The sequence below is a fragment of the Anopheles moucheti genome, chromosome 3, assembly GCF_943734755.1.
Source record: "Anopheles moucheti chromosome 3, idAnoMoucSN_F20_07, whole genome shotgun sequence".
Lineage (NCBI taxonomy): Eukaryota > Metazoa > Arthropoda > Insecta > Diptera > Culicidae > Anopheles > Anopheles moucheti.
In genome coordinates, this window is record NC_069141.1 from 32028457 (window position 1) to 32047232 (window position 18776).

At 39.1% G+C, this 18776-nt stretch overlaps 2 protein-coding genes across 2 annotated transcripts; both read left to right on the forward strand.

Moving 5' to 3' along the window:
• The first annotated feature begins 282 nt into the window (after positions 1–282).
• LOC128302652 (uncharacterized) lies at positions 283–823 on the forward strand. Its single transcript, XM_053039519.1, has 2 exons — positions 283–322; positions 389–823. Exons 1-2 carry the CDS (start codon positions 283–285, stop codon positions 712–714), a joined length of 366 nt encoding a protein of 121 aa, XP_052895479.1. The 3' UTR covers positions 715–823.
• Positions 824–14661: 13838 nt separating this feature from the next.
• Positions 14662–15785, forward strand: LOC128302653 (proline-rich protein HaeIII subfamily 1-like). Its single transcript, XM_053039520.1, has 2 exons — positions 14662–14701; positions 14782–15785. The coding sequence occupies exons 1-2, from the start codon at positions 14662–14664 to the stop codon at positions 15783–15785; spliced, it is 1044 nt and encodes a 347-aa protein (XP_052895480.1).
• Positions 15786–18776: the final 2991 nt, after the last annotated feature.

Genomic DNA, 18776 nt, shown 5'->3' on the forward strand with positions numbered 1-18776 from the left:
CTTTCGACAGGCTCAAAAATTAGACCTGCTAACGAATAAGACTGCTTATTTATTTTATACCTCATTATTTTAAAAAAACACACCACAAACATTTTTCTCGCAATACGACGTAAAAAAATCTTGATGATTAGTTATGCAATAATATCCATATCGTAGGTGGAATGAACGGAAAATTCATCACTAAACAACTTTTTGTTTGTAGTGCACCATTACAACTAGTATAAAAGCCGTGCGTCGCAGGTACCATACCAACCTTCTCCGGTGTGTTCTAGTACATCAAACATGAAAGCTGTCGTACTACTACTTTGCTTCGTTGCACTAGGTAAGTTGATTTCTCCTTTGCATATTACACTTATCATCATTATTGCAAAACGCTCTCCACTTCCAGCAAGTGCCCAGATTGATCGCCACCTGCGGCAAAACTCCGGATACCCTATCTCACCAAGATCACTTAGAGGTTTGCCATTTAATTTCGCGAACGTTGGTGATCTGGTCGCTACACTGATAGAACAAACTGTGGACTATATCTTCCCTGATGGATCAACGCCGGGCGACCAATCGACCGTGGACGGTATTGGAAAACTAATATCATGGATAGTGAATCAGGTTATCGAACTGCTCAGCGGCGACGAAGCACTGCGCCAAATGCTTATCGGAAACAGACAAATGTTGCGCTTGCATCCACATATGTCCAGGGTCTCACAAACCCAGTAGGTCCGTTCCAACCGTTTTCCGACCGATTGCGGTTTCAAAAGCAAGGCCCAGTAATTAGAGCTTTTCTTAATACGAACCGTAGCGCCAAACAAATATGTATCACTATTCTTAAAAGCTGCTAATAAAAGTGTTATTTCAAATGTATTGATTGGAAATTTTGAAAGTGAAAAGATTGAAAAATTAAAAATGTCACATGGTGTTGGTTAAATAAAATAAATAAACTTAAAAAAATCAAACCCATTAGCAATGGTACACAAACGTCACAGGCAAGCGGATTTCAAATAAATGCACTTCCTAACTACGGAAATCACACAATTTCTTTGTCGTTTCCCGCGTTAAGCGACACTCGAGTTACGCGAATTCAAGATACGCGAGTACCAAAATTTTGACAGCGTAATTTTGTATGAAAAACTCAAATTTTCATTCACCAAATTTCAACTGTTTCTTAATACACGCTACATTTTACTATTATAAAAATTACTTTGCATAACATTTTTTTTTAATACTTGCGTAACTCGGAAATTGGCTGTATTTACAAGATCGACTGATTAGAACGCAATGAGTCATAAACGAAGCATCCGATAAACGTCGTACCATTAAAGCACTCCTCTTTCAAGAACATATTTCGTGTTCCAGCTCGAAAAAAAATGGACAAGATTCTATTTCATTTTGAAGCAATGGAAATGCCCCGCCTCAAATATCGTACATTAATCTTTTATTAATCATTAAGGCGTTCTTAGGCTGCCATTTTCTGATTTTACTTGGCGTTACTTGCCATTGCTCAATTCTGGATAATTAGTCGTGCATGTAGAGGCACAACTCGCATGGGTAAAGTCTTGCGAGAACAGGCGCCTCCACCAACAGGCCGCCGCTTGCCAATCTTTTCCATGTAATAATTCAACCAATGTTTATTTGATTATTGTCTTATATCCACAGCAAATGCAGGAGTTAATATGTTTTCATTAAATTAAGCTACCATAGGTACGTGTAATTTCGCTATAACTATAAAACATTCGCCTGGTACCACTGGCTTTTCGATAACCGCATTGTTGTTTGAAAGCAACGCAAGTCTGTCAGGCAACATCATGCTACGAGTGGCATTGCTACTTTCTTTTATTGCAATGTGTAAGTCCGTGCTCGTAAATTGAGAAAAGTTTAGGTGGGATTTGGAGCATTTTCTGTCGCAAGAGACACCGATCCCGCAACTTTCATCACAGACTGATAGCTTCTTAATAAATGTTTACCCAATTTTTATTATAGTTTACATTACAGCTACCAAGGCTGAACTGCAACCGCGGTGGCCAATTTCTGGTGGCTACCGACAACAAAGACAGCAGTACTGTGTACCTGGACCCGATTGTCCCGAAGATAGTGATATCCCAATATTGACAGCTTTGGCATCAATGGTTGAAATGTTACGAAGCAACCCCCATGTAGCTCCAGTAGTCGCTGATAGACTTCGTGGTTTCACGATTCCAAGAAATAACCTGCGACAACTGGATGACAACATACCGCCATGCATTCCTGGACAATGGGGATGTCCTAAAGAAGAGAACTCACCACAGCAACCGATTCCAGTAGTCGCTGATAGACTTCGCAATTTCATGTTCGCAAGAAATAACCTGCGACAACTGGATGACAACATACCGCCATGCATTCCTGGACAATGGGGATGTCCTAAAGAAGAGAACTCACCACAGCAACCGATTCCAGTAGTCGCTGATAGACTTCGCAATTTCATGTTCGCAAGAAATAACCTGCGACAACTGGATGACATCATACCGCCATGCATTCCTGGACAATGGGGATGTCCTAAAGAAGAGAACTCACCACAGCAACCGATTCCAGTAGTCGCTGATAGACTTCGAAGTTTCACCATTGCAAGAAATAACCGGCGACAACAGGATCACAGCATACCGCCAATGGGGATGCCCTAAAGAAGAGAACCCACCACTATAACCGATTATGCATTAGTCTTATAGACGGAAATAAACCCGACACGATGAGAGTTCTGATCATCAATAAAGAGAATGAAACGTATTTCATCTTTTTGGGGAAATAATAACATTTCACTCATTCCCATTCCTACAAATCTATGAACCTCAAATCTAACTGTAAAGTGGAAAAAATCAATTAATTAAATCTGATTTTGATCGATGCAAAATGCGACCGTGTACTTGAGCGTCATTACCTTACCAACAATGGTTAAAAGTGTATTGCAATGTTTTGTCTTGAAGGCGACAAATTATTTTTTCTTGTACGTTATATTGCTCACCACATCACATGCAAGTTACACCTCAGATCTGGACCACTTGAGGATGTTTAGACCCAAAAAGCAAAGGGAACTATAATATGCAATCAAACAACAAGACGTTTCTAAACGTCATTTGTGTTTCTAATTTTGTTGTTACATTTTACTATTAAGCTCTCCTTCAACCTAATTATTTAACTACTATGCATCATGCTTATTATAAACACCCCACAATTGCTCGGCAAAAACGATTATAAAAGAACTTACACACATGAGACAAAACAGTTCTCTGATGAATTTGTAGAGACTAAAAATGAAATTTGTCGTAATATTGCTTTGCGTTGTAACACTGGGTAAGCTGAGTGTACCTATTTTAAGTTACTATTATCATCATTACTTCAAATGTGCTTTACTTTCAGCAAATAGTACGGTTGATAGTCGATCGCCAAATACTCTGCGCCTAATGATGGCCCAACCCCCTTCTAACTGTCTTCCCGAAGACATGTTCTGCCAGATCTCAGTAGGACATAGAACCAGGTCATTGAATATGAACGACTTCAATCGTTGAATATGAACGACTTGATCGCATTAATAGTAAGAAAAATACTTCCGTTTTTTCCGAAGCGCTACTGACACTCAAAAAAACATGGCAAAATAAAAATTTAAATTAATGAAAGTCGTTAACAAAGTTGCTATTTCTATAAGCATTTAATTCCTTTTTGGAGTTGAAAATTAAATTTACATGAACCACATTGCTAAAATATAATATTGTTCTTTAAGTATTCCTTATTGGAGTATTCCGAACGGTAATTGATTATCGCCAACCTAATATCCACAATAAAAACAAAAGATATGAAACGCCTTGTAATTATCATGCCTGACTCTGCTACTAAATTCACTAACATTCACTTAGTGTAAATTATTCTTCACTTATTACTTTGCAGCTTAAAAGCAAAGACCTCAAAGACACCTCAATGAAGCGAGTTCTACTACTATTTTGTTTATTTTTTTTTGTTGCTGTGCGTATGGTCGGTTTCCTAAAAAGCATTTATAGCCATTTTTAAAACCACAATGCAATACTTATATCTACATCTCAATTCAATAATACTTTTAATTTAAAACGACAACAACAATACCCCACAGATATTCAAAGATAGCAGTTCGCATCTAACGCGCGAAACCACAACACTGGGTCTAGTAAATTCTATCAAACTACACTTCCACTTACATTCATACTTGTTTCACGCTCGAAGTGTTACTATAGTTTTACTATGAGACTACTATATACCTACTCATACCAATTGTGTGGCCCTTATATAAATTCCATGCTGCCATGACGCTTTCGTAACTTTTCCGAAGGTTTTCCATTCCTTACGTGGCCACATCTGCTGTTACGAATTGTTAACATGTTTGTTTTGCATATATTATGTGTAGTTCTTATCTATTACATGATCAAAAACACACGCATAGCTGTATATTCTATGTAACAGATTGTTTACAGCCAAATGAAACAATAATGGTACAATATTACCTATGTTACATACTACTGCTACAACCACCGTGAAAATTTGTCGCTCAGCTATTCATTCCCACCAAACTGCTATATAAATCCAAGACAGAAACGATAGCAGTACAGTGTGCTGGTTTTGTGTCAACACATATTCGTCGTAGAGATGCAGTCTTTAGTAGTTCTGGTGTGCCTGGTGGCGGTTGGTAAGTATTCCTAATGCAGAGTTCATCACTTACACATAATCCATTTCTCCAACTCTCTATATATTAATATTTTCAATTGCAGCTAGCAATGTTTTCGTGCCGCTTCATGGAGCGTTCAACCCGGAAATGGCTAGGATATTCCTTCAAAACATGAGAGGTGGCAATCGACAACTGTCGGATGATCCAGCAAGCCAGTCCCAACAACAAGGAGAACAACTAATGCAACAGCTTGGAAGAAGAATGCAACAGCAAAAAGAAGAGGAACAATCCGTGCAGATTGGAATAGAACAGCAGCTGGGAAACGAGATGGAACTGTACAATCAGATTGGAAGAAGACTCCAGCAACAGCAGCAGCAACAACAGGGGCAGCAGCTACCGGGACAGCAGCGTCGTCAGCACCCTCCGCAACAACAGCAATATTATGGTCAACAACAACAGGGAGTGCAGCGTCGTCAGCAACCTCCGCAACAACAACAGTTTGAATACGACCCTGTACTTCCACAAGGCCTGAGGCAATGGCAGGAACAACAGGAGCAGCAGCTACCGGGACAGCAGCGTCGTCAGCACCCTCCGCAACAACAGCAGTATGGTGGTCAACAACAACAGGGAGTGCAGCGTCGTCAGCAACCTCCGCAACAACAACAGTTTGAATACGACCCTGTACTTCCACGAGGCCTGAGGCAATGGCAGGAACAACAGGAGCAGCAGCTACCGGGACAGCAGCGTCGTCAGCAACCTCCGCAACAACAGCAGTATGCTGGTCAACAACAACAGGGAGCGCAGCTTCGTCAGCAACCTCCGCAACAACAACAGTTTGAATACGACCCTGTACTTCCACGAGGCCTGAGGCAATGGCAGGAACAACAGGGGCAGCAGCTACCGGGACAGCAGCGTCGTCAGCAACCTCCGCAACAACAGCAGTATGGTGGTCAACAACAACAGGGAGTGCAGCGTCGTCAGCACAGACCGCAACCTCCGCAACAACAACAGTATGATTCTCAAGAATACGATATTGTAATTCCACAAGGCCAGGGAGAATGGCAGCAAGAACAGGTTTGAAAATGCATGTCGAAAAGGACAGCAAGAACAGTAGAGACATCAGCAACAAACGAGTAGGCTAATCGGTTTGAAGAAATTTCCGTTAGATTGATTTCCTTCCTATATGCACATTACGCTATATTGTATTTTGTTGAGACCATCAACGGATCAAGCTTTTAGCGATCTTCTTATGCTTCAATAAATTTCTTTCAATGGCGAACATAAATGGATAGTCTTTCACATATCTTCGAACGAAAAATGTACGAAAAAATTGTTTCCATCACTTTTAAATTCTTACTTCCAGATAAGTTGGTTCTGCTCAAAAAAAGCTAAAACCACGAAGCAAGTAAGTATCGTTCATTTTTTTAACAAACATATTCTTTTCTTAAAAGTAAACGTAAAAAATTTACGAATAACCTTATAACCATGGTGCAACCTTCAAGTTGAAAATTTGTATTGAAAAATTTGGACTTGCTGTGCTACTGGAGGTTTATTGAAACGATAACGATGCTATGCCTAATAATACCATGTAATCCATCAATCATGTCTAATTGATTAACAGACGCAAACAATAAGGGGACAAATCTCTAAAACTGCAACAAATATTTCTAAGTAGACTATTACTGACAAAGAGAGTCAATATAAAAGATCAGTCAAATTAAGCGGTTCTGAGAAAGTATTCGTGTTACTACCTTAAGCCAAACTTAAGGCAAATATCAACATGAAGCACGTCACGGCACTGCTGGTTGCAATTGGTAAAACCTTTTAATTTCCTTAGGTTATATACCTTTTAATTTCCTTATGTTATATGCTTTGTAGCCAATGCTGTGGCCGACAAATATTTTCTTGATCTTTATTATAAACTATTATTAAACTCGTAACCGAAGGAGCAGACCTTTTCACGTTGGCTGTTGGATCCAGACTGAGTTGTGCAGACTGCTAACGCTGCACGGTCTGTATGTGTGTTGTATCCGTGAATACAATCCCTTGCATTGTTTTCAGTGCAACTGCTTGCGCAGTTGCGCTTGTAAGGACGGGGAACTGTATTCCAGGAATTGCTGTCGTTGTTGGGGATTGCGACTGTTCTCTATGTGCTATTGTCCTCTCTTGTTCTCTATGTGCTGATGCGTCTGGGAGTTGTGGCCGGTTCGCCACAATACTCTCCCCTATGTTTTTAAGAACCTGAGTGGGATCCTCACGTGTCGTCCTGAGGATGTAGTGCGAGGTTCCAGTGAAGGTTTACCAGGAATATCTTGCTGTTGTTCGTTATGTACGAATGCTGCTTTAAGACGGTCGATGGATATGGATGAACTTTTTCCGTTGATGTCTACTATGAAATATTTCTTTTTTCGCCGAATGACGCGGTAGGGTCCATCGTAGGGTGGAGTTAAAGGCGGTTTGATGGCTCCGGTTCGAATAAAGACATGTGTGCAGGTTTCCAATGATTTTTGGACAAAAGGTCGCTGTGTAGAATGATTGGAGGTGGAAGTTGGCTTAAGCTTTGCCATTGTCTTTTTTAGATTTTCAACGAAATCTGTTGTTGGCTTGGTGCTGGAGTTTTCGTTGGTGGCAAAGAATTCCCCTGGTAGTCTAAGCGATGTACCGTAGGTTAATTCAGCTGCAGATGCTCCTATGTCGTCTTTGCATGAAGTTCGCATTCCGAGTAATACTATTGGTAATGCTGATGTCCAACTGGGGGTGTTGTGACATTTCAAAGCTGTTTTGAGCTGGCGATGCATGCGTTCTACATGTCCATTTGCTTGAGGATGGTACGGTGTAGTACGCAGATGGTTTATTCCAAGAAGATAGAGAAGTTCTTTGAAGAGTTCGGATTCGAATTGTCTGCCTAAGTCTGTTGTTAGCTTGCTTGGTACGCCAAATCTGGCGATCCAACCGTTGACAAACGCTTTTGCTACTGTTTCGGCAGTGATATTTGGAATTGGCATAGCCTCGGGCCATCTGGTAAACTTGTCTATTATGGTAAGACAATATTGATTTCCCTCAGATGGTGGCATAGGTCCAATAATGTCCATATGAATGTGTGTGAACCTATTGTCTGGCATGGCTATGTGTTCGATCGGTGATCTGTTGTGACGTATTATCTTCGACTTTTGACATGGAATACAGTGCATTACAAAATGTTTGCAATCACGCCGTATTGCTGGCCATACGTATGAGTCGGATACGAGTTTTGTTGTCGATCGAATGCCAGGATGAGATGCACCATGAAACTTTGATATGATCTGCCTGCGAAACTCTTTTGGAATGAAGGGTCTGATTTTCTGGGTGGATATGTCGCAGAAAATTGGTGTCGATGTTAGATGCGTTTGGAATGTCTTTAAGCAAAGCGATGTGTTCGGGTCTGTCAAAAGATGTTGTAACTCTGGATCTGTTCGTTGCTTTACTGCTAGGTCTTCGAAATCTATTGGCTGATTATCGATGGATTCTAAACGGCTTAACATGTCTGCTACTTGATTTTTTGCTCCGGAAATGTGTCTGATGTCCGTGGTGTATTCGCTGATGAAGCTTAAGTGACGTTGTTGAGTTGGACTTGCACGTTCCGGACGTTGTTGGAAAGCTGTAACTAATGGTTTATGATCGGTAAAGATGCAAAACTCACGACCGACGAGATGATCTTTGAAGTATTTCACAGCTTCGTATATTGCGAGAAGTTCTCGATCGTAAGTGCTGGCTTTCTGTTTGCTTGCGCTTAGCTTACGAGAGAAGTACGCTAGTGGTTGACGTTCATTTTTCCAAATTTGGTGCAATACAGCTCCGATTGCGTTGCCAGATGCGTCTACTTCCAACGCTAATTTGGCATCCGCACAGGGGTGAGCGAGTAGAGTTGCACTAGCTAAATCTTGCTTGCATTGGTGGAAAGCTTTTGTTGTATCTTCGTCCCATGTCAATGGTGTATTGTCGTTGCGAACATTTCCTTGCATCATGTTTTGGAGGATTTGTTGGTTCTTCGCTGCGTGCGGTATGAAGCGACGATAGAAGTTTATGGTTCCCAGGAATCGTTTTAACTGTCTGGCTGTTGTTGGCTGTGGGAAATTTAATATGGCTTCTACCTTCCTTTTTGATGGTTTGATTCCTTCAGCAGTAATCAAATGTCCGAGAAATATTACTTCATTAAGTCCGATTTGACATTTAGCTGCGTTGATGGCTAGTTCATTTTCCTTTAAACGTTGAAAAACCTTACGAAGATGTTCTTTGTGCTGTTCAATGCTGCTAGAAGCGATGCACAAGTCGTCGACGTAAGGGAAAACAAAATCTAGATCGCCTAAAATGTCGTGAAGATGTCGCTGAAGTGTCTGACCTGCATTTCGGAGTCCGAACGTCATGAATTTAAATTCGAACAATCCGAATGGTGTGGTGATAGCGGTTTTTGGAATATCTTCTGGTGCGACCGGAATCTGGTGATAAGCGCGTTGTAGATCGATGCACGAGAATATTGTCTTGTTGTGGAGAATGTTTGAAAAGTCCTGGATATGAGGTATTGGGTATCGATCTGGAACTGTTATAGCGTTTAAGCTCCTGTAATCGCCGCAAGGACGAAATGTTCCATCAGCCTTCTTGACCAGGTGTAGAGGACTGGCCCAAGAACTTTTGGAAGCTTGGCAGATTCCTTGTTCCATTAAGAATCTAAATTCAGCTTTCGCTGCTTCCAGCTTATCAATGGGTAAACGACGTGGACGACAGAAAACAGGTTGGCCAGTAGTAATAATTTGGTGAACAGTTTTTGCACTTGTTTGTTTGCGATTGATATTAAGCATGGTGATGTCTTTGTACTCACTTAATATTTCCGCAAATGGTGATGTTGAATCATACGATTTGATGACTGGCTCGGAAACGCTGCTGATGTTTGATATCTCTAATCGTGTGGTGTTATCGATGATTTTGTTTCGTCGTATATCTACCAACAGATCGTGGTGGCTTAAAAAATCAGCTCCGATGATGGGTGATTTTACATCTGCTATGGTGAATAACCAGGTGAACGGACGACGCAGGCCAATTTTGAGTGTAAGACGTTTTGTGCCGAACGTTGCTATTTTTGTTCCGTTTGCTGCGAAAAGATGTTCTGATGAAGGATTATCGCGTTCCTTTAGTGTTGGCGGAATAACGGAAACGTCTGCACCTGTGTCAATCAGGAAGTTTTGGTGTGAAGCTTGGTCCAAAATATGAATACGGTTTACCTGTTCAAGTTTAGTGCAGCTAGGCTGCACACCACTTAGTTTTTTGGAACCGACGTGAATTGGCACTTTTTTTCTGGATTTTGATGATTCTCACACTTCTTTGCTGCACTACCATAGCGGCGATGGTAGTAACAGATGAAATAATCACGCTCTCGAGACTGGCTGCGATAATTTCCGTTGTGTCTCCCCGGATGACTGTTTCGTCGATTCCATGGGCGCCGATGCTGCTCTCTTAGTAGATGATCAAATTTCTTGCTTAAGGCGGCGATTTGCGATTCCAGTGATGTTTGATGTTGGATAGGTGATGTAACTTGTACGGAATCTATTTCGTTTCGGGGGGCTTCCATGATCTTATCGGCAACCTGGGCTTGTTCGTCTAAGGTAGCCGTGGACATGGCTGCAAGAATAGAACGAACTGTCGATGGTAATGCTCGCATCCAAATATTGGCCAGGATTTTGTCACTGCATCCTACTCCACCAGTACGTCGCATCTGTGTGAGGAGCGAACTAGGTTTTTGATCACCCAAAGTTACTCCTTCTAACAGGGTGGAAATGCGCTTTGTTTCAGATGGGTGGAAATGAGCCACGACGTCGGTTTTCAGTGTGGAGTATCGGGTCTGGGTTGTCATTTCAGCACAACGAGAAATGGTCGAATATACATGCTTCGCTCGAGTGCCAAGTGCTACTATTAGAGCGTTGAATTTAGTTTTGTCTGCTTTTATGCCGTTCACTTCAAACGCTGCTTCGAGGCAGACAAACCATACATCCACGTCATCGCCGTCGAATGGTGGATAGTTTATCTTTAGCAACTGTAGCTGCGGAGAAACTTCATCCTTAGTCAATGTATTTTCCGGATTTTTCGTCGCATTTTGGGTGTCCTCTTGGCTCGTTGATTTGGTTTCCGGATTCATTTTCACACGTCAGGTTACTGGCAGCGTGGTTTCGCGGGTACACGGTTGTGTTTGTCGGGCGCGGGACGTGTTTTTTTTTTTGTCGGGCGCGGAGCGCGATACGCGAGTTGGCTCGTTGAACGCACTGCGAGGGTGCTGCGTGGGGCACCGTTCGTAAGGATTGCCACGTGAAACACAGGATCACTACTATAATATCGTGGAAGATCAACTATGTAGCTTGTCGGGGAACACTAATAAAGTTTGTCAGGGGTCACCAATGTAGCCAATGCTGTGGCCGACAAATATTTTCTTGATCTTTATTATAAACTATTATTAAACTCGTAACCGAAGGAGCAGACCTTTTCACGTTGGCTGTTGGATCCAGACTGAGTTGTGCAGACTGCTAACGCTGCACGGTCTGTATGTGTGTTGTATCCGTGAATACAATCCCTTGCATTGTTTTCAGTGCAACTGCTTGCGCAGTTGCGCTTGTAAGGACGGGGAACTGTATTCCAGGAATTGCTGTCGTTGTTGGGGATTGCGACTGTTCTCTATGTGCTATTGTCCTCTCTTGTTCTCTATGTGCTGATGCGTCTGGGAGTTGTGGCCGGTTCGCCACAGCTTCTTAATTGCAGCATATATTATTGTTATTTTCGCATCGGTTGCTGCACGCCAACCGGACGACGACGGGTACGAAAGACCTTGCACACCAGGCCTATATGGAATATGTTGGCCAGAAAGTAAACCTGTACGTAGTTGTAGATACAGGACCACAAATTAAATACATAAACCAAAAACGAATATTATGTACCATTTCGTCCATTCAAATTTTAGGTCACTGCAAGATTGCGCTCCAGAAATCAGCAAACTTGCACGAAGGGTAAATGCCTTGAGTTAGGATCGCCTGCATCAACACGTCACCGCGGTTGACATTTACAATACATCAAGACCCTGTTTAGGGTAACACATAAGTTCCAAGCATACAGCTATTGTTAAACACGAAATCAAACAAATAATAATCCTTTGGTACCTTTGTTTTCGCCAACTGAGCACAAGTACATTAATGTTTTCAATTCATTGAATACTTAAGACAAATGGTTATAACTCGAAAAAATGGTTAAAACATTCAATATAAATAATACAATACGAAAATTTATATTTAACATCACTGTATGCCATTCAAGATACTACGCAGATCTATGAAAAAGTTCATACATATCAAAGGGCCTCCGCAAACGAAATCTCCACAAGCTCAGATTAAAGGTCCTTCGCAAACGAGTCCCCAACAAGGATCTCCACGTCAACAAGTAAAAGGACCTCCAGAAACGAAATCTCCACAAGCTCAGATTAAAGGTTATTAGTACAATATTTTTGTAACAAATTATAACACATAAAATACGACGATAGCCGTAATACTGGAAATTACATTAAAATTTAATAAACCACAAGAAAGATCCTTTAAGTTGATTTGAAGCGTTTGATTCACACGATTCTCACAAAAAAATATTTTTAAAGTTAGTCTTATGCTAAACTGATTAGTTTCAGTAAAATTAGGGACTATTTTCGTAAATTATAGCAGTTCTGTGATCTTTCATGCAAATAATTCAGAACCAACCTCTTTCTCCAGCCGAAACGACCAAGAAGAACTCTATTCTACTTGAGAAATGTGTAGCCTACATGTTTGATAAGCTCATAAACAACAATGAAATCCAATACATACAGAAGTTATGGTAACGTGAAACGAGGGCATACGAAATTTACATTTTTTCATTTGTAAAACAAATTCATATAAAAAGTAAATAAACAACTTACCTGTGCGATAAGTAATTACAACAGTATTGCATATACCACCTTGAAGCACAAACACCGTGCCTGTCACGGCAAGTTAACAAGAGCGTCAATAAGTTAAGTTAGTAACGATATAGATCATTTACGAATTGAAAATCTATAAAAAGATTCTAAAATCTAGTGCTTCTTGCATATCTATTCAGCCAATAAAACGAAGCATTACAGGTAACATCATGAACAGAGTATTCTTGTTTATAGTTTTGACGCTCTTTGTAGCAGGTAAGTGGGTTAAGATTAACACAAGACTGCAATAATAGCTTCAATCTATTTTCCATCCCGTTTGCAGTATCTCTCCTCGGCGAAGCTGCAGCCTACCCCAGGCCAGTGATCAAGAACCCTGCTATGGCAGTATCTCGTGCAGCAATCTGTACAATAATGGAGGGCAAACCGATATGTCCCTGGGGTTAAATTTTATCTGAAATGAGCTCCTGACTTTATTATTAAATGTTCAAATATCATACATATCGCAAACGATTTCTGGCAAGTGATTTTATTTTTGTGCCGCTGATGGATGACATCAATTTTGCTTTTACTTTTACTTCAGACTAGTATACACGACTATGCTTATCATGTTTTTAGTAGTTTATTTATGTTAAAATCACAACCCAACGTGAGGAACGAAGAGGAAGTATAACGTGAATAAGAGATTCGATTTCATAACGATTCTTATAACGTGACCAGTCCATCGGAGCATGGCGAATCTAATCCGCTATACAGCAGTAAGTTCGCCGTACAGCTCATGGAGGTGGTCATTGTAACGGTTTCTCTATTGTCCTTCCACACATACGGGACCAACGATCCTTTTGAGCATCGAAATAATGGTTAAAAGATTCAATATAAATAACACAATACGAAAATTTATATCTAACAGCACTGTATGCCATTCAAAATACTACGCAGACATATGAAAAAAGTTCATACATATTGAAGAGTACGATTTAAATTATTTTGTTGGCTGGTTGTATTCTTTTAAATTTTGGTAATGCGAAATCCATTTCTTTTTCGATTGCACCTAAGTATCTCTGCGCCTATGTAACTCCTATGGGACTCCAATAAAAACACCCTATCATTCAACTTATATGATCCGATAGTTTATATATAATTATATATATATATATATATATATATATATATATATATATATATATATATATATATATATATATATATATATATATATATATATATATATATATATATATATATATATATATATATATATATATATATATATATATATGATTTAAGCTTTCTTTGAAAACGACTGAAGCTACGAAACAAACTATGTTCAGTTGTTATCAACACTCGTGAGGTACAACAACATGAAACATAATTTACACGCATACATTTTAATATTCGATACGCAAGAAAATGTCATAGCTTTATAGCTAGGATGTCTAATATCTACAGCATTGGCTCTGTCCATGGGGATTGCGGATCCTAGCTAAACAAAAATCACGTAGGAGACGCTTCTATAGCAATCACACATGTCCCGACACTCTTGCTCTTGTCAATTGTTATTTCTAGAAGATGATACCAGAGTTTCTGTAAAGTTTTTAAGGATAACAGAAACGGATTGCAGATTGCACTTGAAGACACGAAAACATACATCTTATCATCATTCCAAGGTAAATGATTGTCAGATGTCAACGTGAAACTGTGGCAAGATCTACAACTGGGCATAAGACCTGAAAAGTTGGAATGTAAAATTAACTTAAATTTGCACTGCATTACTGTAGATTACGTTAAAATGAAATATTTTTAAATGTAACCAATTTTGCTATTTATTGCTATGCTTTTTCTTTATGCATACTATATTCCAATACGTATGTTTATCAACACAATAATTACCCAAGTGCATTTTTACACTTCATTCCACCTCGGTTTCAATGGGAAATTGATTTTCTACTCAATAATTGATACATGGACTATAAAATAACCTTACTCCCTAACAATCTTGCCATCTTGCAAAGTGTGTACGTGTAAATTCAAGTCTAGAACGTTGGCAATCATGAGACAAGTGATACTTCTGCTTTGCGTAGTAGCAATAGGTAGTTTTACCAAAGCATCAAAAATATGACCACTACCACACTAAGCTGATCATTTTTTCATTTTTTTATTAAATTTGCAGCTAATGCAAAGCTTTTGAAGAAAAATGAAGACTCCCAGCAAACACAAAACATAAAACCTCTTCAAAATAGCCAACATCAACAGGTAAAAGAAGCAACTTCGCCACAACAAACTGTTCAAGATCAACAACCAAGACCTCAACGAACACAAGTCAAAGATCCTCCGCAAACGAGTCCCCAACAATCGCAATCACCAGTAAAAGGTCCTCCGCAAACGAGTCCAAAACAAGGACCTTCGAAACTACAAGTAAAAGGGCCTCCGCAAACGAAATCCCCACAAGCTCAGATTAAAAGTCCTCCGCAAACGAGTTCCCAACAAGGACCTCCAAGACAACGAGTAAAAGGACCTCCAGAAACGAAATCTCCACAAGCTCAGATTAAAAGTTCTCCGCAAACGAATCCCCAACAAGGACCTTCGAAACTACAAATAAAAGGGCCTTCGCAAACGAAATCTCAACAAGCTCAGATTAAAGGTCCTCCGCAAACGAGTCCCCAACAAGGACCTACGAAACTACAAGTAAAAGGACCTCCAGAAACAAAATCTCCACAAGCACAGATTAAAGGTTCTCCGCAAACGAGACCCCAAGAAGGACCTTCGAAACTACAAGTAAAAGGACCTCCAGAAACGAAATCTCCACAAGCTCAGATTAAAGGTTCTCCGCAAACGAGACCCCAACAAGGACCTTCGAAACTACAAGTAAAAGGGCCTCCGCAAACGAAATCTCCACAAGCTCAGATTAAAGGTTCTCCGCAAACGAGTCCCCAACAAGGACCTTCGAAACTACAAGTAAAATGGCCTCCGCAAGCTCAGATTAAAGGTCCTTCGCAAACGAGTCCCCAACAAGGACCTTCGAAACTACAAGTAAAAGGGCCTGCGCAAACGAAATCTCAACAAGCTCAGATTAAAGGTCCTCCGCAAACGAATCCCCAACAAGGACCTCAAAGACAACTAGTAAAAGGACCTCCGGAAACGAAATCTCTACAAGCTCAGATTAAAGGTTATTAGAACATTATTTTTGTAATAAATTATAACACATAAAATACGGCGATAGCCGTAATACTGGAAATTACATTAAAATTTAATAAACCACAAGAAAGATCCTTTACGTTGATTTGAAGCGTTTGATTCACACGATTCTCACACAAAAAAATATTTTGAAGTTGATGCAGAACTATTTTTCAAAATTATAGTCGTTCAGACATCTTTCATGCAAATAATTCAGAACCAACCTCTTTCTCCAGCCGAACCGACCAAGAAGAACTCTATTCTACTTGAGAAATGTGTAGCCTTCATGTTTGATAAGCTCATAAACAACACTGAAATCAAAAACATACAGAAGTTATGGTAACGTGAAACGAGGGCATACCAAATTTACATTTTTTCATTTGTAAAACAAATTCATATAAAAAGTAAATAAACAACTTACCTGTGCGATAAGTTATTACAGCAGTATTGCATATACCATCTTGCAGCACAAACACCGTGCCTGTCACGGCAAGTTAACAAGAGCGTCATTAAGTTAAGTTAGTAACGATATAGATCATTTACGAATTGAAAAACTATAAAAAGATTCTAAAATCTAGTGCTTCTTGCATATCTATTCAGCCAATAAAACGAAGCATTACAGGTAACATCATGAACAGAGTATTCTTGTTTATAGTTTTGACGCTCTTTGTAGCAGGTAAGTGGGTTAAGATTAACACAAGACTGCAATAATAGCTTCAATCTATTTTCCATCCCGTTTGCAGTATCTCTCCTCGGCGAAGCTGCAGCCTACCCCAGGCCAGTGATCAAGAACCCTGCTATGGCAGTATCTCGTGCAGCAATCTGTACAATAATAGACGGCAGAGTGTTGTGTCCCTGGGGTTAAATTTTATCTGAAATGAACTTCTGACTTTATTATTAAATGTTCAAATATCATACATATCGCAAACGATTTCTGGCAAGTGATTTTATTTTTGTGCAGCTGATAGATGACAACAATTTTGATTTTACTTTTACTACAAACTAGTATACACGCCTATGCTTATTATGTTTTTAGTATGTTTATTTATATTAATATCCCAACCCAACGTAAGGAACGTATAACGTGAATAAAGGATAAGATTTCAATTAAATGCATTCAAAAGAAAATATTTCTTGATCAAGGTAAAAGGTATCCCAATCAAATCAAAATGTATAATAAAATTGTTTGTTTTTTCGCGATACAACAACCTGAAGACCCTGCGATTTTCTGGCTTTCTTTAACTTTATTTACCCATAATCGGACCCATAAGTCCTGCGTACGGAGGATTGGTCCGGATGGGATTTTGGACCGGTCCTGTCTGGTGAAGACTGGTGCCGCTACCAATTCACGAAATAAATTAGTATATATTCATCAAAATAAATTGTATTGTTGAAAATTATTTAAATAGTTGTATTATGTTGTTATACGAATAAATATTTTTCTACTTCATTCTTGTATAAGTACATCCTGGTAGAAAGTGGATAAAAGGAAGCTCCTATGAATCTTTTCGTTTGATTTAAATGTTGTAATCTTTGAAACAAGTTAAAACACGTTGAAAGATTGTTACAGACAGTTATTTGAGGTTTCCAAAATATTTTAAAATTATTGTCGAAATAAAACTTTGGTTTCGAGATCCAGTAATAGTTTTCAAACATAAAAAAAAAAAGTGAGTAAATCGTAAATAGGTTCACGAAGCAAACTACAACTACACAATCAATAAACAAGCCTGTATCGGATGAATTGAACACGGCCTCGTGCGTTTCACGATGTCGAATAAAACAACATTGTTATGAAATTGCTTAATACGCGTCTAAACGAAATAACACCATTTTTATCTACAAACATTCATGCAACGAACGAAGCATTACATTTCATGACGAATTCAGTACGAAAACTAAGAATGTTTCATACTTTAAGCTACTTTTTCATATAAATAGGCAGTCTAGACGATTCATTATCAGAATTAAATTTGGGTTGTTTGGAGTGTACTTACAAACTACAGCACAATGAAGTTCCTCATGAAAGTGTTCCTTTTCGCTCTCATCGGTAAGTGTAAACAGTGGTTCATACAAAAAGGTAGTATTTTGCAATCTTATAATAATTTGAATTCTTTCCAGCTTTGATGGGACTGGTCTCTGCAAAACAAACGCCTGAGGAAATTGTATGAATTCTGAATCAGTCACCGTTTGAACTGTTTTTAAATATGTTTCTATCTTATTTCGCCACGCAGAAGGATTACGAACAACGATGCGAAGCGCACGGTCATCCGAAGGACTGCTGGATGACGGCTAGTACCACAGCGGCCAGCATCTAAGCCTTCAGCTCGATTAAGTCGTTTAAGAATTGATCTAATGAAATAAACAACTATGTGAAGCAGCAAATATGAACCATCTTGCAATTTATTTTCTTATATTCTTTAAGTTTTATTAAACGATAGCTCTTGATTTGTAATTTCAAATGTGTTGTTAACTTTAATTAACTTTAGAATTTTCTTCGACTAGTGTGATTACAGTTTCAGGCAAAGATTGATTGAAAAGTTGAGAAAGGAACTTACAAACTGTGATGTGTGAAATAGGACAGCTGACTCTCTGGGCAACCTTTCAATCCTGATAGAGAATAAAGTTATAATTAAATAATAATGAAAACTAATAGTTCAACTAATAGTTTTCATTCAAAGCATATGTTTGTTCTCTTCTAATCATAAAAGTTACAATTTATAGAAACGTCTGATCCAGCTACGATCAAAGTATTAAACCAAATTCTTATGCAAAGTTCTTCAGTTTATCGAAAAGTAAGCAATCAATAATTTAAATGTATCACCAAAATACTAGAAATCTCAATAACGAAATCAAAAATAAATTTAATAAAACCATTTATTGATCATAGCACAGTCTTTCCCCTTCCTTCACAGTCCATATGTCCAGAAAAAAACTACATTTTAAACTACTCTACGTCAGAATTAGAGCATGGATAGGATAATGATTTGTATA